General features: G+C 35.6%; 1 protein-coding gene across 1 annotated transcript; it reads left to right on the top strand.

Annotated features, from left to right (window-relative positions):
• Positions 1-1,356: 1,356 nt before the first annotated feature.
• LOC128223649 (CDP-diacylglycerol--inositol 3-phosphatidyltransferase-like) lies at positions 1,357-22,221 on the top strand. The gene is made up of 8 exons (XM_052932923.1): positions 1,357-1,527; positions 5,975-6,122; positions 7,987-8,043; positions 9,625-9,762; positions 16,133-16,286; positions 19,585-19,657; positions 20,885-20,966; positions 21,351-22,221. Exons 2-8 carry the CDS (start codon positions 5,978-5,980, stop codon positions 21,536-21,538), a joined length of 837 nt encoding a protein of 278 aa, XP_052788883.1. The 5' UTR covers positions 1,357-1,527; positions 5,975-5,977; the 3' UTR covers positions 21,539-22,221.
• Positions 22,222-22,305: the final 84 nt, after the last annotated feature.

Below are 22,305 nucleotides of genomic sequence, written 5' to 3'. Positions count from 1 at the left end.
TGCCACAAAGGCGGTCTATATAGTAATGGACGGTCTGCACTAGGGTTTCCGACCAATAACTTGCCTTGCAAACAAGTAGGTCTTAACATACTTTCGGGGGCACTTCTTTCAATATTGTCTCCCTATACCTCTCCCATTTCATTATATTTAAATGTAATTATTATCATTTAAATATTGCATAGGTTTCTAAAACTGTAGAAACACATAGCTTATATATTAAATTCAGAGGACAGTTGCAAAACATTAGACATGTATATAATAATTCGATGTATTCACAAGAAAAAAAATAGGTACTGCATGAATGCAATACACAACACTTATATGTCATTTATTATTGGATAAGATAAGAGCGATAGATGATATGTACTTATCATTTTATGCCACCATTTCCGTGATTTCATCCGTAAGTATTATGCAAATGTGTGGCATTCGAAACTCCAAAACCTTAGGGGAATGTTGCTGAGATCATGAAGTTGTGCACCTGGGGTTTCGTTTGCAATTGCACATAGAAAGGCAGGAGCTATAACCCTCTTATTACCAAAAAATACCAATTCAAAACTCCCAAACTATATGATATATTGGTAATGTTGTTTGGGTCAATCAGTTGTTCCTTTGTGTTTTTGTTTGCAGGTGCACATAGTTCATTCTTTTCAAAGCTGTTACACATATATCCCTGTAGAAACGATTCATATGTAGTGATAAAGGTCCGTTTGGATTGACAAAAACAAGTATGCTGGCGTTTTTGTTTTTAAAAGTTATGACTTCGCTCGGCCTCCTATGATTTCGCTCGGCCTCCTATGATTTCGCTCCTTTGCTCCCGTACCTCTTAAAATGAGCATATCTTGTTTAAATAGACGTTTTACCATTCACAAAGTGTACATCATTCGATTTATACGCAACATAGAAATAGTATCTAAAAGCAATCGAAGAACAAAACATTGTCGAAATGAAAAAATCGTTGGAAAAATTGCAACATTGTTCGCCTGGAAGCATGTTTTAGCTTGAAGAATTTACTTGTTCAAAAAATGAAATTGTGATTTCCGTGAAGCTTCATCAACCTTACACGGCACCACCTTTCTCGAATTTTGAAAAGATCCCTTCTTTTTAATAACCAGAAATAAAAATTGGTCATACTCATTTTTTGTCAAAAAACAACAACAGCACGTCCACTCTAGACTGGAAGTGGCTTTCTTGTTTTGCTTTGTTCTCTTTTTGGTTGTGGGGCGAATGTTAACCAGGCGTGATATTGATGCATAAGTACGTCTTAAATATCACAAGTCACCTTCCAGCAGTACTTTCATTGCTTTGATTTAGTTAGGACTGAATTATTGGACTTTAGCCTGATCTATTTTAAAACACACTTGTGAACAACATCTATTTTGAGCAGTGTACTTTTATGCATTTCCACAAGGTTGGTCGATGCTCTAGAAAATTCGTCTGATAAATTTATCGTCTGTTAAAGCGGATTGAAGCGCTGCTTATTTCATATACTGAATTTCTGAATTTGGAATTTGAAGATATTAAAAGGTAAGTGAACATTAAATTATGGAGAATTTTACGTATTATAATAGAACATTAAAGATAGTTTTAAATCTGAGACTTCGATGACTGATTATTTCCATTGCTTATTTTCGGCCTGTTACAAGTAGCATGGTAAGAATGCGCCATTTTGGGTTTTCTCATTCGATTTGGCAGCTTTTTGCCGCGGGCTGTGGCGGGTTTTCGTGTTTTGCACTTTCGCAAACGAAAAGCCGAAACCACTAAATGGCAGAAATAACAAACCATGATTAGAATGCTGATCGTAAATATCAACATTGCTTTACTTGAAGTAACAAATGCATGGGGGTTTTTTTGTACAGCTTCAACAGCATGATGAAGCGTCTATATGTAGCCATTATTTCTTAATTCCTTCATTTACAATGATAGCGCAGATGTTCGTTTGCCTGTTTTAACCAGGGGCGTAGCTAGCCCTAAAAAACTTGTAGGCCTGATGGTTCTATGTGGGTTTGGGGACTATTATATGCACATTACACACACTTAATTATATTTGCAAAAAAATCCAGCAACACATCCTGCACGTAGTTTAAATAAACACCACACTTGCTTTGGTTTAAAATAAAACTAATTTTAGAGTTGTTTAAGTAGCTATTTTTAATGCATGTTTGGGTTATTCAAATTTGTCATTTTTCAAAAAAGTCGTAGGCCCAGGACTACAAGTCATATAGGTAGCTACGCCACTGGTTTTAACTACATATTGATTCAACACACGTGTTTGATCACTGTCCGCAATGCTTTTTTGTCAAAGTGGGCTAGTTTTCGGATGGAACGGAACGACGAAACCGCCTCCGCAGGGGGTTTCGCTAGTTTCAAGAACCAGGTTCGGTTTTCGTTAAATAATGGATAAAACTGGTTTTTATTTTATTTGAAACTGTCAACAAATACATTTTTCGTGAAACCAATATTAAACCAAAACCAGATCTTACCAACAAAATACGCCATAAGAATGACTTAAAGGCCTAGTTTAAGGAATGTTTGGCATGACAATCCCCTGCTGGGCATTTGCTGCTAATTGTACTGGTGTCACAGTAGGGGCCAATTTCCTGTTTATTCGTTTATTGGCTCAGGGCCATTTAGGGTCCATTTCAATAATAAAACCTCTAAAACTGCACAGCAGGCTATTCAGATCAGAGATCTGATAAGACAATAAGGCACTGATTAAGATCAATACACAGAGGTGGTGTACAAATACACGGTTTGGGGGTGGGGGATCACTTATAGTAGGATTAAACGAGGCCTCCTTCAAGGTTTTATGAACTCGGTCATAAGTGATGATATAAGGGGTTCTAACATGCGGCTGATCATTTTCAATCCTTAAACATGACCAGCGGGCCTCAATTTCTCGAACATTCTTAAATCCCTTATAACAAGATAAAGCTACGCACACTATTTTTGTTTTGGTATAATTTGCGTTATATTCTCATATTGAAGTGTTCCGAGACGCTATAAGGAAGTGTAATGTATCATATTCACTATCAACTGTTTTTTTTTATTATGTAAAACCAACCAACAATTGTTAATTATGCTAAATGAAATACGATACTTAAGTTTGTAACGCTTTATGGTTGTGTGCGAAATATGGGCCGGGTATTATACGTATAATACCCGGCCCATATTTCGCACACAAAATGATACATTACACTTCCCTATAGCGTCTCGATATTACGATACGGGGCGCAGGAAACCATATGGGATGAGAGCGAAGCAAGAACCCGAATATGGTTTTCTGCGCCCCGTATATCCCATATCGGGTCACATTCTAAACCCGTAACGTATATATCACGCCGACAACATGTTTACGTGTTATTTCATTTATTCATCGGAATATTGAACTGAATCGGAAAATAGACGCCATTTTGGTACGATATAAATTTGATGACCAAATATGGAAAAATATGGGCTCACCGCGTGACCAGTCCTGGACCAATGGCGTTGCGCCATTTATGTTTGAGGCGTGATCTAGCAGGGTAAAGGAGCTTATAGACCCTGTTTGAAAATTGTTTTCAAAGTCATATCTACATGTAGATACTTCCTACTATGTTTTAAATGAAAATGACCAAGCGAATCTTTTCAGAATAAATCCAATTCAGAAATAATTTTAGATGCCCTGTAGTATACTGACAATAAAAAAACGCACCTCGTACACAGTATGTTCATGCTTTTAAAAGTGTTACATGTTATTTATTGGATTTCTAAATAAACTATTCTTGGAAAGAGTCATAATCACGAATCGTAACTGTCGTCAAACAGTTAAAAAAATATCCATAAAAAAACATGTCCAAAAAAATTAATGTCCAATTTGTTGGATAAATACTACCTACTCGATTTCATCAAAAATGCCAGGTAGAAATAATAAAAGGGGGAAAAAACGCTAGGACATCGGATCAAGGTTTGGTGCGTTTTCTTTTACTGTCAGTATATCATATTTTACTCTATCGATGTTTACGGTACACACGCCTGTCGCGTTTACAAAACTTCACTGTTCGATCGATATAATTGTTCCGGTTTAAACTGGATTCTGTGTAAGCGCACGTTTTTCTCACTTGATCAGACCTTGTATTATATCAAAGACATATCAACTCGCTTGGTCTGGCCTTGTAATATATCACAGACATCAACCTTGGTTAAAAAAGCTTTATTGAATAGGCCCATGTTGCGATAACTATACTACTCAACATTTGCTAAGGACTACGTCCTTTATTTGTATGCATGCAGCAGATATTGACTGAAAGCAGGGGCGGTTCGAGGATTTGACGTTAGAGGGGCGCAACTTGGGGGGGGGGGGGGGGCTTGTTTCAAGTGGTGGAAAAAGTAAAAAGAAAGTAATAGAATAAGCCCAAAATTCACCCTTTCGGACTAGAAGTTGTCATCCCCCCCCCCCCCCAACATCTTAAACAAAAAAAAATCCGTTCTGAGGGTGGGTGGGGGGAAGAGAGAGAGAGAGATGCCCTGTTCCATATAGTTATAACTATGTCTTATCATTCACTAGCGGATCTAGGATGGGGGGATACGAACACCCCCACCCCCCCAGAAAAAAAAAATAATAAAAATAATAATAATAAAATAAAAATAAATAAATAAATAATCGTCAGTTTTTATTTCATTATAGGAGAAAAAAGTAGTAAAATACGCCGAAAGGCACCTTTTCAGACTTGTTATTGTGTGAAATTTTCTTTGGAGAGTACACACAATTTTAAACCAAATAATTTTTGGTTCTAAGAGAGGGGCGGGTGTAAAAAGGTAACGCCCCGAAGTCACGCCCCCCTCCAACATGAAATCCTGCATCCACCCCTGCCATCTGCCTATCCGTCTTTCCACATGATAATTCAGGGGCGTACCTAGGCATACTCCAGAACGCACGGTCGTACAAAATAATTTTTGTTTCCTCAAAATGGCAAGTAATTAAATATCGAATAAGGAATAAAAATTGAAGGCTATATAAGGGGTTGTATATCTGAATAATTCGCTAGCGGATCCAGTGGTGGTGCACCCGGCCCCCCCCCCCCCCCCCCACGCCTACAAATTGTCCTAGTTTACTTTTTATTTCAATATAGGAGAAAAAATCGCCCAAAATGCACCAATTCAGACAAAAAATTGTTAAAAGGTTCGTTGGTGAGTTCCCGAAAACTTCCCTGCAAACATATTAAACCAAATAAATTTCGGTTCTGAGGGAGGAGCGCAAGTTAAAAGGTTACGGCCCCTAAGTTACTCCCCCTCTTACGTCATATCATGGCTCCGCCTCAGCAATTCAGTAAGTCAAATACCGTCTTCTACTGGTACCAACCACAGGGACAGGATGCTTGGCTAATCCACACTCCTTTAGCTCTCTCCAGACTCCTTTATTTTAATAACAAAACGGCAAAAATGTTCCCAGGGCTGGTATAGCAATATTGGTCTAAATTAGATTTAAGAGCGATGTAGCTAATCGGATTACTTGTTATTAATAACTGACCAATAGAGTGAATGAAGTCAATGATGTATGACCATAAGATTGACTTAAACTGAATATTGAATACCACCCCTGGTGTATAAATACTCATTGGGGAAATGCAACTAGTACTAAACCACAATAATTATAAATTATTTTAAATATACTTATTCTCAAATATTTTTACCGAATAGCAGTATTAAAACTGTAAGCATTACCGCTTGGCTCGAATTACTTGAGGCTCGAGGTATTTTCACCGGTCCCTGGGAGTTCGAGCCAACGGGATTTTTCTGTACAGTGTTATCAGTGCAGATTCCTTTCGCCTCCTGTAACGGCCGTGCTTATGCTGCACAGTCGACACGTGCATGGAATTTGTACTTTAAGTTATTAATAGAACAGGACCATCGGATGAACAAGTTCCAACGAACACGTACATTGCTCATCCACCTGTTCTGACAAGGCACTCGCCGCTTTGATTTTCTGTTTCAGAAAATGGCGTATCAGCGGAATTTTTGTGAGACAACAACAGTTACGAAACGGACGGACCATCGCTTCCCTAGGCTCCTTGGGACATTTAATGGACAATCGGGAACAATTATCACACAGGAAACGAATAATGCAACACTGCCTAAAACAGGTAAGCGACATATAGTCGAACCCCGTTGGCTCGAACTCGCTTGGCTCGACCTACATAAAGCTGCATTGCTGATTATGTTTTTCTTTCAAATTTAGATGTTTTAGAAATTCTGCATGTACAATGAACTTTAAAAACCACGTAGACGTTGAGGATGCGGAGAATAACCTTTCACGCACCATTTTCTATCGGATAACTTTTTCTATTCTCAACAGGGTGACGCTAAAATGTTGTTTGAGGTAGTATTTTATAGGGAAAGAGAGCTCTTATGATAGTTATGGTACTTAAAAAGTATGGATCTACCACTGGCACCGGATTATCAAACTCAAACATTTTTTTTAAAAATAAAAAAAATCTTATAATTCCTCACTAAAAATTATAATACCGAATATGTGAGTATAATATACAGTACAAAGTGCATATTTAAAAAAAAAATCAATATTTTTTCTCATATTCGGTATTACAAATGATTTTTTAAAAAAAATGTTTGAGTTCGAAAATCCGGTGACAGTGGGATCTACTATCTTCTACCATCTTAAAAACTGCAGAATAGAGTTCTTTTTGCACTCAAAGGAATTATCTTGCACCCCCATCAAAGTTTACTCTTTATAATAGCATACGCCCTAAGTGCATCAGTTCGGACTATAAATTGTTAAAACATTCTTGGGGGAGTACCCCCCCCGCCCCTTGCCAGCACTTTAAACCAAACAAATCTCGGTTCTGAGAAAAGGGCGTAAGTCAAAAGGTTACGCATCTGAGTTACGCCCCCTCTCAAAATACTAAGTATATAAAACCAAGGGAACAGACATTTTGTTTTGGATAACGTTTGAAAAAATACTCATTTTTGGTTAATATTTTAAAACGCTAATATTTAAGATATTTTTTAAATGCTTACCTTAAATCCCCCCCACCACACACGCACGCACGCTCAACAATCACGCACGCACACGCACACACACCAAACTGTGATCTGATGTTTTGTCAGCAGTCTTATATCACTGGTTTCCACACATTTACACAACAAATGACTCATTCCATGAAAACAGATTATAATCATTTAGAACATACTTGTACAATATTAATGTATAAGTAAGACTTGCTCACTCCGAACGACTGATTCGTCATTCCGTACATTTTGTGCGCCTTTGGGTACATTGCATTTTTTCATTCGAAACACCTCGGCCATTTTCTCTCGAAAACAACCTCGAAAGTATATGGTCGGTTTACAATGTCAGAAATCGTAACATTTAAAGGCCTAGTTTAAGCCTTCTATAAGTGCCCCCCCCCCCAACCCCTCCCCCCCCAAAAAAAAAAACAAACAAAAAAACTGTACAGTACACAATCTCTGTTTATTGATCTTAATCTACTTGCCTTGATCCCTCATCAGATCTCCGACCTGAGTATCCTGCTGTGCAGTCTTGGAAGTTATATAATAGAAATGAACCCTAAATGGCCCTGAGCATATTAACGAATACACAGGAATTTGGCCCCTACTGTGACACCAGTGCAATTAGCAGGAGGTGCACAGCAGGGGATTATCATGCCAAACATTCCTTAAACTATAGGCCTCAAGTAGATCGCGTAGTAATTTGAATTTAGCAGATAAACTTAAAGACTTTACTCTTGGGAATCTTAATTATTTATACAATAAAACACTTCACTGGCAATCAATTTAACTAAGAAATACAAAATACACGAGAAAAACACTTCAATTCATTAATAATATTATTTAAAAAAAATACGAACTACTTCTACTGATGTAACGGCATACATCCGGGGTTGTTTTCGATGGAAAATGGCTGAGGTGTTTCGAATGTGCGTTTTTTGTATGCCTCGTATCAAAACATTCGTCTTATTTGTATTCCAGATGCTGATTCCCAGAAGAAAAAGCGTAATGTGTTTCTGTTCGTACCCAATTTAATAGGTAAGAATCAGTATTGCTTTACTTCTACTATCTATTGTTATTCGGTTTGTTTGATCTTTGATATATTGCTGGTGCACTACATGATCAACTATTCGCCTGGTGCCAGTAAACCTGAGATACATCTGGGATGAATTGTTACTCCCTGGTTATAGCAACTTTCCCATAAACACTAATGTTTAAAGATGCACTATTGCTCACAAATAAGTTTTAACACATTAAATACAATTGTTTTAATATACCAAAAAGGATGAACAAATGGTTCTTATGAAGGATATATAAAAGAAAGGTGCAGAAAACACAGTATTTCTACCTTATGAGACTAAAGTAACCCACCGTAAATCTTTTAGCACTCACCAATCATTTAATATTTTTGCGTTTTCATCTATTAAATAAAAGGTTTTAATATTATTTATAGTCATTAAGATTTTCCATAAATGCATCATTTAGTAAGTAGTTAAGGGTATATCACTCAAACTCCATGTTTGTTTTACATATGTATGTATTGATTTTAAATAAGAGTTTCACTTTAAAAACTAGCAAAAAAATAAGTGTGTAGAATATATATGCATCGGTCTTTATTTAAACACATGTATTTATTTATGCGTGTGGTATTTCTTGATATGTTGTGTTTCATGTTTACTTGTAGATTACATGCGTGTGATATTCCTGGCTATGTTGTGTTTTATGTCTACTTGTAGATTACATGCGTGTGATATTCCTAATTATGGTGTGTTTTATTTCTACTTGTAGATTACATGCGTGTGGTATTCCTGGCTATGTTGTGTTTTATGTCTACTTGTAGATTACATGCGTGTGATATTCCTGGATATGTGGTGTTTTATTTCTACTTGTAGATTACATGCGTGTGATATTCCTGGATATGTGGTGTTTTATTTCTACTTGTAGATTACATGCGTGTGATATTCCTGGTTATGGTGTGTTTTATTTCTACTTGTAGATTACATGCGTGTGGTATTCCTGATTATGGTGCGTTTTATTTCTACTTGTAGATTACATGCGTGTGGTATTCCTGATTATGGTGCGTTTTATTTCTACTTGTAGATTACATGCGTGTGGTATTCCTGATTATGGTGCGTTTTATTTCTACTTGTAGATTACATGCGTGTGGTATTCCTGATTATGGTGCGTTTTATTTCTACTTGTAGATTACATGCGTGTTATATTCCTGATTATGGTGTGTTTATTTTTACTTGTAGATTACATGCGTGTGGTATTCCTGATTATGGTGCGTTTTATTTCTACTTGTAGATTACATGCGTGTGATATTCCTGATTATGGTGTGTTTTATTTCTACTTGTAGATTACATGCGTGTGATATTCCTGATTATATGTTGTGTTTTATGTTTACTTGTAGATTACATGCGTGTGATATTCCTGGATATGTGGTGTTTTATTTCTACTTGTAGATTACATGCTTGTGATATTCCTGATTATGGTGTTTTATTTCTACTTGTAGATTACATGCGTGTGATATTCCTGATTATATGTTGTGTTTTATGTTTACTTGTAGATTACATGCGTGTGATATTCCTGATTATGGTGTTTTATTTCTACTTGTAGATTACATGCGTGTGGTATTCTTGGTTATGTTTTGCTACGAAGCCTCTTATGCCAACTACTATGCGGCGGTATGTTGCTACGTGGTCAATTTCGCCCTGGATGAAATAGACGGAAACATGGCGCGCTGGTTGGGACAGAGTAAGAACACTTTTATAGTCGATCAAAATGAGCAAGGTTTTTAAAGGTCTTGAAAAGTCCTTGAATTTGATAGCTATCTTTAAAACTCCTTAATTTTTATATGTAAGATATACTGAATTTCAAGAATGATAGGACTATTCTATAATTTATTTAGATTCTTATTTTTGAATGGACGTCTACAAAACAACAATCAAACCCATATTTTACCTTCCCATCCATGGTTTGATCTGTAATTTGAAGTAGGTATACTGTAACCTGAATTTTTGCAAATTTCACAATACATTTTGTTTCGATGCAGTAGTAAAATTCTAAAATTTGCAGAATTGGACAGACAACAATAGTTTTCGTATCGGTAAAGGGCGGCGTGTGGTCCGAACACGATAAGAAACACAACTCGGACTACAGTCAACCTGAAAAAAACGTGTTCAGCTTTCAACAGGTTGTTGTTTAGCAAAAATGCTGACTATAAGACAGTGCATGTATGCAGTGTCTGTCATGAAGGCAAAAACAATATTATATAGGGTCAAAGGTCATGTTTTCTATACAATACAGCCAGGTATATATATCAACTGCGACTGATAACAACCGTGCATGCATGTATTCTGTTCAGCAGCTACGTATAATACAGGCTGTCCAGCGGCCCTAAAATTCCTAAAAAATCCTCTTTTTTTTTTAGTTTTGCTAAAATTCCTAAAAAAAACTTCAAAATTCAAAGGGAATTCCTAAAAAAAGCCCTTATTTTTTATGTAAATTCCTACTGTTTTTCATTTTTCTTCTCTAATTGCCTTTACAGTTTTGAAAATACAAACTAATACACTCACTATTTCATGTTTAATGTGTCTTTAATGTAGTTTGCAGTTCTTATTCAGAGTATACTCAATACAGTGAATGGCAGATGACCAGTGGATCCATGTCAGGCAATTAACAGCTGAGACAATGGAACACTGGTGTATGTCATTCCTGTACTTATAGTATGTGAGGTTTTTTCTTGTTAAATTTGCGGAGGTAAGTCCATTATGATGTTTAAAACCACCATATTTAGCCCTTAAATTCCTAATTTTATCCCTAAATTAGCCTCTTTTTTATCCCTAAAATTAGCCCTTATTTCTTGCCAAAAAGTGCTGGACAACCTGATAATAAAAACACGTCAAAAAGGAAGTTATCCAAGGAAAAATGGTCAAAAAATATTATTTTTAAACCCACCGGTTAGCAGACAACAGGTTTCATACCGAGCAAAAGATTCGAATTTGAAGATGTGTCCAACACAGTTTTGAATAAAACCAACCGATAATGTTTATTTATTATAAATTATTAGGAAAAAAACATTCGAAATGAAAAAAAAACGTCTTTAGTGACACGGATAAGGCACAAATCCGACAACGGCGCCAATGTTTTTAAGACAAAAAATAACTATACAGTATATTAATTCGAAACTATTGCACTATTAACAGTTGACTGATACCGAAAAATCGTTATCTATTTTTTTATTGCGGATCCAAGCCTCTGAAGTGTCTTTTAGGTCTCAAGACTATGAAGTTTGAAAAATCCTGGCATTTATTTCTATTAAAATGCTAGACGATTTATTTAAAATATGCATGTTAGTAAAATGAATAAAAAAAACATGGCAGAGTTGGACGGACAAAACGTCCGTCTCTACTGGTAAAACAGTAAAACATGTAAATACAAAAAGAAGGGTATCCGGGAAGGTTCGAGAAAAAGCGAACTTTACAACTGAGAAAACTCAAGATAACGAACTTACGCTTCTAGAAACGAAAACGAGGCTAAATTTTATAGGTTACATGCTACTATGAAATTCTGACCGAAACGAGACTCTGGTACGCCCCCTTTTAACAAAAATGCATTTGCAAATGAAAATCACTATTGAATATGTTGAACATTTTAAATCTTATTCTATGTTTGCGCATCTAAGCCTTTGAAGTTTCATTTATGTCGCAAGAGAGGCCGAAGACAAAGAAGATTGGAAAGTTCTGACATGTACACGTATCTTATGCCCAAGTTTTATTGAAATGTTTGTAAATCAAGAAAACATGTTGCACGGCCTAAAAAGTCCACATCGAAGAGGCAGGGAGGCGGAAAGCAAAAAAAAAATGCATTGAAGTTTGTTTATGAAATATTGAGAGAAAAAACGCAACTGTCTTTCCAATTGCAGTAAGTAGAAATATAAACAACAAAAATTTAATAATACAGGTGTACAAGTGTATAATCCTACAAATCAAGAGAGAGACACACACATCCCAATGTTCCCCATACATTATGGGTAATGTAGTTAATTTGATCTGGGAGTAGGATTTGTTATTGGTCCCAGATTTGTTGTACATAAAAAGTCACACCCCATTGTCTCATAAAGAATATACTGTTTTGACAACAACCAAAAGCAAAATTAATGGTTTTAAGGAATTGTTTTGAAAAGTGAATACTACCTAAAAATGGACAAGTATATTTTAATGGAATGGTTGTCTAAAAGGACGGAGAAAAATTATAACTTTGACGTCATTCCAAATGGCTGCCTCGCGTGCTTGGAAAAACTGTCCTCGGTACTACTGTACAAATGAATGAAATATTCAACAGGAAGATGTACATCTCAATCAACTAAAAAATACCTTCCAAGAGTACCTTCCAAGAAAAAATAAGTGTAATGGCAACACGTATATAAGCAACACCCCTATGTGTTATATGAAATGGATGAACGTACATACAAGAACACGATAATATCGGTACCGAGAAAATGAATATAAAGTCAGAAAAAGGAGCATGCATATAAGTGATAAGAATGTAGTGATTGGCTTGTGAATGCAATACAATTTAAAGTATAAAAGCTAATTGCAAGCTAAGGTATTGCACTTTAAAAGAGTTCGGTGAGGTAATTTAATCTTTAATTTAACAATGCGTTACGTGAATGTATGAACGTGCGATGGACGAAGAAATATGATAGGGCAAGACACCGCCTATGTTAAAAGTGTTTCCCTTTTTAGCTCACCTGAGCTATGTGGTCGCCCTGTGTCCGTCGTCCGTCGTCAACAATTTGACTGTTTACACTCTAGAGGTCACAATTTGGGCACAATCTTAATGAAACTTGGTCTGAATGTTACTCTCAATAAAATCTTGGACGAGTTCGATATTGGGTCATGTGCGGTAAAAAACTAGGTCACCAGATCAAATCATAGGAAAAGCTTGTTAGAACTCTAGAGGTCACATTTATGACTGTATGTTTATAAAACTTAGTCAGAATGTTAATATTAATTAGCTCTAGGCCAAGTTCGAATCTGGGTCATGTGCGGTTAAAAACTAGGTCACCAGGTCAAATTTAAGGAAAAGATTGTTAACACTCTAGAGGTCACATTTATAACTGTGTCTTCATGAAAGTTGGTCAGAATGTTTATATTAATAATCTCTAAGTCAAGTTTGAATCCGGGTCATGTGTGGTCAAAAACTAGGTCATTAGGTCAAATCATAGGAAAAACATGTTAACACTCTAGAGGCCACATTTATGACCATATGATCATGGAACTTGATCAGAATGTTATTCTTGATGATCTTTAGGTAGAGTTTGAAACTGGGTAATCAGAGGTCAAAAACCAGACCACTAGGTCAAATAATAGAAAAAACTTGAATTGGATCAGGTGAGCGATACAGGGCCTTCAAGGCCCTCTTGTTTGATGTTTGCTTTCAATGTACATTAAGGACTCTGATGTAAGTCTTTGAAAGAATGTGATTTTCAATGGTTCATACGCACGACATTTTGTTTCAAAATCCCTGACAGAATTGAGAGATTTGTAATGTTTTTTATGAAAGTTTGCAAAAGGTCATAAGCTTTGTAAACACCACCCAAAAAAACTTGATAATACGACATTTCCTGTAGAATATGTGAAGAGCGAACTTAACACGGGTTCTATAATAGACAGACTTGTCAGACGTGTACGCAAAACTTGGATTGGACTTTTTTTAAATGATAATAAGGACCGTTATATTTAAAGCTAGTGAGGAGAAGGACATGAAGGATACATGTTAAAAAGCTTTGTAGGCATTCGGGACAGTAAAAGATGAAAGTTCCTCATTCGAAATAAACCAAAGAATTCGATCATGACTAAGGATAAGAATAATAACACAAGAATTCATACGAGAGAAAGGAATAAGTTCGACTGAATTGACCAATCAAAATGCAGTAATTGGCGGAAGAATACATTTAAGTAAGTTGGCAAAAGAAAAAAAAAAAGTTCCTTCATTGCCAACTTCACTGAGAGGACACTCTATTTAGGGGTCTAGGTCTGTCATAGGCCTTTCAAAAGCCTTCGGCTTCGCGAAGCGGGCCAATGACATAGACCTAGACCCCTAAATAGAGTGTATAATAGGTAGTAATTATCCAAGAAAAGGTGTGAAGCTCCTTCCTGAAGGTGATATAATAACATGTATTTATTAGTAGCAGCGGTTGACATGTTTTCTGTGCGTTTGAACATTGAGAGCACACGAGTTATATACGTTGTATTTGCATTGATGCATAATTAAAGTTTGAAGATATTTTATTGCATGACGATACATTTACACAAATATATGATGATTATATCAACAAAAAACTCAGAAACATTGTAAAGTAATAAAGCTTACATTCATTTAAGATGGACATGCAAAGGGATTGGGCCACGAGTTTTACCAACATCAGTTACGGCCCTTTCCCAAAACGTCACATGAAAAGCAAAAATGCTTACGTTGTCGCATAAACAATGAAACCAAATGTAATATTTCATGCAGTTATATAAGATTCATATACATAGGAATGAGAATAATGTGTCCTATAACTACGAGAAATGTTATTTCTAATTACTACATAGTGTAATGCAATAAATAATTAGATTGGAGAAAGATATATATCAAGAGAGGACAAAGAGAAAGATAGGAGGGAGAAGTGGAGTGCTCCTTGTGTTACTGTGGAGTGCTTACTGTACTTTATGTAGTGGTGTGCACATCCGTAAATATTACAACATTATCATCATGAGGGAGGTTAGAAGATCCGAAAAACCGTGTGTAATTAGTGCTCAGAGGATGAAATTGTCAGGTGTTATAAAAAAAAAGCCTCTGCCTTTCGACTATAAATAGTGAGCAGCTAAAGAAGTAGTGTTCGGCATTTTCTTCAGTATTACAGTGACCACATAACGAAGATTCTCTAAGGTGATTATTAAACAAGTCTGAATTGAGATCACTGCAGTTATTTCTTAAACGTGCATGATAAACCGACCAGTCGCGTTCTCCAAAGACAAATAAAGATAAAACAACAAACCCTTTAAACATTTGTTGTAAATAACGTTTGAAAGACGAGAGTGAAGGCGAGTGTCTTGATGCATATGGATCCCTATATCATTGAAGCCGTTGATAAACAACTAATATAAGCCGTAATTTAATTAGAACCCTGCATTTTTTGGAAAATTTCTGTAATTTCCTTGATGTTAAACATAATTCGTGGGGATAAATCTAGAAGATACCGAAGCCTGCTATATTTTAATTTCGTTTGATACCTTCTAGTATACACCCGACGAATTATGTACATATACTACTAGTATATGATGGTGAGATAACTCCCTTGTCTTTACTAATAAATACTTTTGAAAACATTATTATGCTATTTAAGTCAAATATGATGCAAAAACTGACATATATAATGTTCACTGATTCAAAATGTAGTATAGCGGGCCTTATAAAAAATTGTGACATGCCACTTTTTTTATAAGGCTGGCTGAAACATTTCTTTTTCTATTTAAGTGCCAATCTATTAAGTGCTGTAGAATCTAAGGAAAAGTACAGACCACTTCGGACCTCCAGACATAACAGTAACCACAAACATTGAATTTGGATCTCTTCGAACTGTGTTCGGATTCGGTCCGTTCATTGGTTGTGGGCTGATTGGTGGGTCACTTCAACGAAGGAGGACCTCAGTGGTCTGTACTATTTCCTAAACATATAACGTCCAATGATACTACACAGTAAATATTTAGGTACAAGCACAGTAGAAATCAATTTAACGAAGACAAAGTTAAGATGCATCTCGTTCTAGCAAAACTTAACAAGAGGCACACCATTGAGAAAAAAAAAACAATGACAAAGGTGATACATTTTGCCCGTTTCATCACAGATCTCGGTCGTACATTAAAATTAGAGTCATATTATTGTTATTTTGAACTCTACCCAGTTCACTAGGTGAACCAAAATCAATTTGTTGCCAATTGAAATGTTAAAAAAAAAAAACAGACTATTTATGTTACTATTAAGGTCCGCTAATGAAACGGGCCACTGGCGACCATCAGTAATAATACTTGTTCAGCTACTTTGAATCATACCGTTCGTCCATGCGTTCTTTCAGCCTCTGAGTTTGGTATGCTGTTGGACATTTTGACAGACGAGGCGTCCGTGACCTGTGTTTGCATGGTGCTTGCGACGCTTTATCCCGCATGGCTTCTGGCCTTTCAGGCGCACTGCGTCATCGACTTTATGGGGCAGTGGACCTTATATTACTAGTAAGTCGCACTTAATACGGCCATACCAAAACGATTAGATATGTTTAACGTCATGTGCCCTACGTTCAAGGCAGGAAAAAACAAGCGTATTCTTCTTAGTTAATTCTCTTCAAGATATTCAACAGGCGCTTGGAAATGCTATCCGGCCATGCAAAACTTAAAAGACTAAACTATGTAAATGTAGATTTATGAAATATCAAAGATGAGAGTTTTATGTTTTAATGTACTTCTCAACTTCTCAATATTTTTCGTAAGCTACAAACAATGCAGTTTTCTTCTTTTTTCATTCTTAAAAACTGTTCCCAGATGACGCTAAACATAGACTCATTTTGGTATGGCCTAATATAATGCAAACCACGCGGACATTTTCAAACACAAACTTTTTACAATTATCTTATTTAAAGGCACAGGGACCATAAACTAACCGACTATCAAGGACTGACACTCAAGACACAGACTTAATCTGAACAACCATATCATGGATAAGAATAATCAATAAATTGTATATTATAGCAAGAAGACAGAAAATGACAAAGGAATAATGATAGTCGATGTTTGTAAGTTTGAGGTAGCAAGAAAAAGTCCTTCTAGCAATTAAAGCACACATTTACAGAATTGAGTAATTAAGCATTTATATAAATGCTTTTTCTAAGTCTCGATCACAGTCACTTCTGATATAAAGTATTGATCAACAGCACGTATCGTAGTTATGCGTATCGTAACTACCTTTTGGCATGTGTTTTTGGGGGAAAGGAATTGACAATTACGTTCGTTATTTCCAGCTTCTTGGAATATATGAATCGTTATACGTCAAGTTATTAACCAAAAAATCCTTGACCTTTAAATATGTTTTAATAAACTTCTTACCAAAACGTATTTTGTTGCTGAAATTGTATTATGCTTGTTTTGATAACCCTGCTTAGTTTCATATTGATGGGAGACATTGTACCAAGTTGCGTAAGTATCGGCCTAGGTAAGTTATTTCGTGGTAGAGAGATCAATTAGGTAATTTTCCCCGATCATAATTTTTGTACTTCTCTTAAGCGCTTATTAATAGTGCATTACTTATTCATTCACGTAAATTAAATATAGGTTAGATGGACTTCTTTAGAATTAATTCGGGTATATATAAAATATACGAGCCGTTTTGAAATATTTCCTTAGAAAGTTAACTTGACTCGGATCTCTTTCGAACTAAAATTGTTAGAAATCGAAAACGAGGCATTATTTCGAAGGTTACATGCTACCATAAAATTGTGCCCGAAACGAGTCACTGGATCGCTTCCCTTGAACAAAAATAATTTGAAAATATGTTGCACATATACATTTTTTAATTATTTTTCTGGTCAGCCACGTACAAAATTGAAAGAAAAATCGTTTAAGTAATAGGGAATATCATGTTTAATCAGTTGGTCTTCGGGGATGTATCAAGAGTTGCTCGTATAAAGTCAATATCACACGAGACCGTCGGCTCCGCGGGGCACTTGTCATATGGCGTTTAAGTTGCGTTTGTCTATTACTTTAAAGACGGCCAGACTTCAGTCACTTTGAACAGTCACATAATGTCAAGTTAACTTTCTAAGTAATGAAGTAAAGCAAACAAAACTTTGATTCGCCACGTGCATGAGGGTTTTCCAATCCCAGTATCTGACGTGAAAGATCAAAACAGTTTGTTTTGCGGCATGTGTTAACACTATCTTGTTTGCAGAAGTCCACCTAGCACCATGATCCACGAAACACGTCTTGAACGTGAAGCGCGATTTCGAGTAAAAGCCATGAGGCTGTCATCAAAATTGACCTGCAACCACACACCAAGGGTTCGAACCTAGTACACCGTACACAATTTTGTTCACAGTCTTTATATACTCGTTCTTAATTTTTCTGTATACTAGTAAATATATTTTTGATTAACACGTTAAATATAAAAAAGGTATTGCCACACTTGTTTCTTCGTTCAGCGTTTGTTTTCAAACGTCCGTATTAATCGATTGGGCGTATACATGTAATCATTTTTAGGGGACAGAGTCCGATGCAGTTATCCCTTGGGGCCGGGTTCATTAAAAAAATATCGTCATAATTTCCCTGAATATCTTAGGACTTGTTCAAGTTTCATAGGTTCAGACAGCGATTAAAAAACCCACATACAATCGGTTTATGTGCAATGCGACCACAAAGACTATAACAATGATGAAACATGATCAAAAATTCATTTTAGATATTTGTTTATAATTATTTAAACAGCTGACAGAAAGTGCTAAATTTTGCCCAAAAGCATTTGTAACGGTTTTGATAATTGAACTATTTTAGTCTTAATTTTACCAAATTAAATGTTTAATTTTACCAAATTCATTAGTTAGTTGTACCCAAATCAATTATTAAATTTTACCAAATTAATTACATGTGTGCTCAAATTGGTTGCCAGTCGTTGTTTTTCAGAAAGGTAAGTAAAATAATTAAATTTCAACAAAGTTTTTTTATTCCTTGCCCCAATAAAATCTACGATTAAGTCCCTTAAATAAAAACGCTAAACCAAGAAACAATTAGGGATTTTCAACCGTTTCAATTTGTTTCAATCTGCTTTGAAATAACCCATCCACTTAAACACGTAAAGTTGTGTGCCACAAGATATCACGGATTAATGATTCTAAAGATGAACTTTGCTTGATTTTTCGTTGTTACTTTTGTGTTAGATAATCAAAGAATCTGTGAGTTTCTTATGGTATTTCACACTTTGTGTAAAACTCTTCTGATTTTTTTTTCCATTTCAATTTAGGTGTACTAGAATATTTCAATTCAATTCAATTAAATAACCCCATATGTAGGATCATCATAACAAAACTCTGAATCGTATTCAAGCAATCTCTCGTGCTTGTTCGCCATTTTTTACCATCTTACTCCAGAAGTATCATTCGGAACTCCTCGACCAATTTCTATCTAAAACAACCTCGGATCATGGATGTGTATGGACGGTTTACGATGTCAGAAATCTGTGCACTTTAACTACGCTGCAAGTAGATCGCGTAGTAATTTCAATTTAGCAGTTAAACTTAATGATTTAACAATAATGTTTGCAATAATACATTTCACTGGCAATCAATTTAAACTTAGATATACAAATACACGTTAAAACACTACATTCAATTAATAATATAATTCAAAATTTTACGAACTACTTCTTCTAAAGTACCGGCATACATCCGAGGTTGTTTTTGATAGAAAAAGGCCGAGCGGTTCCGAATGCAGAAGTATTTGTATAGAGCAGAGTTTGTGTTACAACAACGTTATTAACGTATTTCAGTGCCGGTCGCTACAAAAACAACGATTTCAAGACGAAGGACAATTGGATTCTTGACATTTACTTCAATTCATATGTAAGGGAAAAAAACAAACTTTAAAGCATTTTAATTAGTTTTTGTAAGTATTTTCGGTTCAAAACTGACTGTCTTGCATTTCTTGATCAAAGTTTTACGCATATCTTGATAATAAAATGACATCCATTTTTTTCTCTGATAAAAACTCGTACGCTATATTTCTATGAAGATATACAATTTCCATCTTGATGGAAATACATACTGTTCATCTTTATGAATGGTCACTATTGTATTGCATTGAAACTCTAAATATGTGTTCCCAACTACACAACCTACTCAACTAATGAAGTTCGATAACACTATTTTGAATATAAAGCAAATTATGGACCTTTATTATTTGACCGGTTTGCATGTAAGCACACACAGGTTAATATTTCAGCAAATACATCATGCATTGCATTAAAACTTTACAGAATAGAATAGAATAGAATAGAATAGAATAGTTTATTTGGATTTAAACATACAGTTTACAGAAGGTTATCAAACCATCCAAGTCTTCAATTTGGAGAACTCTATCTTGCGAATAATATATCCCCCACCTCCTTATTATTCGACTTAGAAATTATGGGTAAGGTTTCGCATGATAGCACATATAAGTCAATAACTCAGAAACTACTTCATGTATTGCACTGCATAAAACTTATGTATAATAACTATATCTTGCATGCCTCTTTATTATTTCACTTATAATTTTAATAAAGGTTTTGCATGTAATCTGAATTTACAGTGGTCCATGCATGTTTCAACAAAACTTTGCAATCCTTCGACTTAAAAGTGGCGTATAAGTTGAGCGCGCTGTCTCTATCAGGGGCGAATTCAGGCTTTGACGTTAGAGGGGGCTCAACTTAAGGGGCGTTACCTTTTGACTTGCGCCCTTCCCTCAAAACCGAATTTCATTTGCTTGAAAATGTTGGCAAGGGTTATTTGGTACTAACCCATTTTTTTTACAATTTATAGTCCGCATTTTTGGCGTATGTTTTTACTTTTTTCTCCTATATTGAAAACAGTTGTTTGTCTCTATTGGGATAATTCTGAAACATAACTCCTGAGGTTTTGCATAATGTATAACAAGTATATGTATCATATTTCAAGCACTTAAATATGCTATTACTCCAAATCTTGATAATAATAAGTTGTCCCTACAAGATGGCGGCTAAACGGTGAGGGGGTAAAAATTACCCGCGTGTGAAATCAGTCTATTAATCAAGTTACCATCTGTATCTGCAGGTGCCTAGTTTTCTATGGGTGTACGGTAACCATGTCTTCCTCATCTCGCTGTATCTCTGCAACTACGCAAGCGGTCCTCTGGGTAAGAATCTGAAATTAAATGTAATTCGCGTGCACCTACCAATGTTTAGTTCCGCAGGTGGGTACACCTACCATATTTTTTCCAACCTGCTGTTTAAATCGAACCCATGGAAGGGCGGTCTAATCGGGCCATGCAATTCCATCAGTCAGGATTCATCTTTTTTTCTAAAGTGTATGCCCATCGATGGGGCAAAACATTTAATGGTGCATTATTTAAACGTCCTGGTCAAAATTCCCGAAGTACAATGTGTATTAATGTGTGTCACTAAATGAAGAGTTTCACTGATTTCTCTCAAAAAGGGAAGATATGACAATAATATTAAATTTGAATCCGATTCCCTGACTTTTCCATCATATCGACTTTTTTCTCGTTTCTTGTTTTCAGTAGGTGCATTCGGGCTCGAAATTGGATTATGGAAATTGTTGGCCTGTGTGTCTGCTCCACTGTCCATTTCCAGACTGGCGATTATGTTGAACCTGCTCCTCACTCAGATGTACAACGTCGGCCAAATGGACATGCAACGGTACTCCCAAGCCCCCGACTTAACCAACGGGAACGCCAAGCAGGGCTGAATATTGGTCAGCCAGAAAGCCACGGTTGAGGAGCTTTGAATTAAGTGGCACTTGATGACTTTTATTAGAAGATACTCGTATAAATCACACGATAAATTTGAACATGACAGTGTGAATTATAGAGTGTTGACCCTTGCCTTTTCAGTACGTGATAGACATCATGTGATATGGATGTGAAATATGGGACGCATGTATTTTGGTTGTATGACATTTTATCACAGGGTATGAAACGTCTTTTAATGACTGGCAGTATCCTGACGCGATTGATTATATGTATATATGGTTTAGTAATTATTGATATTTTTCTGACGCCAATGTCTGCTGCTACTTAAATTAACATAAAACGTACTTTGTGCCTGGTTTTTGAAATGCCCGTTTCCACTTTCATAGACTGGTATCCTCATTCTCTTTTCTCCCAAAATGAGCTAATATTTTACGAAAAAGTAACGTAGGGTTCCAGTCTAAGTTTTCAAAATTTGATCTTAATAATAATAGTTTTACACAACAAATTGAGTCGCATTGCGACGTTGAATTCCTAGTTAAAAATATAAACCAAGCCAAAAAACGCTATACTTTTTTCTCCACTTTGTTATATTTTATTGTTGCACGTATGAGTATTTTCATGTTTTGTCTTTGACTTTATAATATAAATTTATCTTTTTTGCCAGTAATGTGTTTCACAAATTAGGAATATATTTATTTTATATATATATATATATATATATATATATATATATATATATATATATACATTATTTATTGTGTAT

This window comes from Mya arenaria, chromosome 17 (assembly GCF_026914265.1).
Source record: "Mya arenaria isolate MELC-2E11 chromosome 17, ASM2691426v1".
NCBI lineage: Eukaryota > Metazoa > Mollusca > Bivalvia > Myida > Myidae > Mya > Mya arenaria.
The sequence above is the reverse complement of the archived record's forward strand: the minus strand, read 5'-3'. Positions and strand labels throughout refer to the sequence as shown.

Excerpts from the sequence above, each read along its gene's own strand:
- LOC128223649 (XM_052932923.1), top strand. The coding sequence starts at position 5,978 with ATGGCGTATCAGCGGAATTTTTGTGAGACAACAACAGTTACGAAACGG. Across the intron at positions 6,123-7,986 it reads TGCAACACTGCCTAAAACAG|ATGCTGATTCCCAGAAGAAA; the intron begins GTAAGCGACATA and ends TTTGTATTCCAG. Across the intron at positions 8,044-9,624 it reads GTTCGTACCCAATTTAATAG|ATTACATGCGTGTGGTATTC; the intron begins GTAAGAATCAGT and ends TTCTACTTGTAG.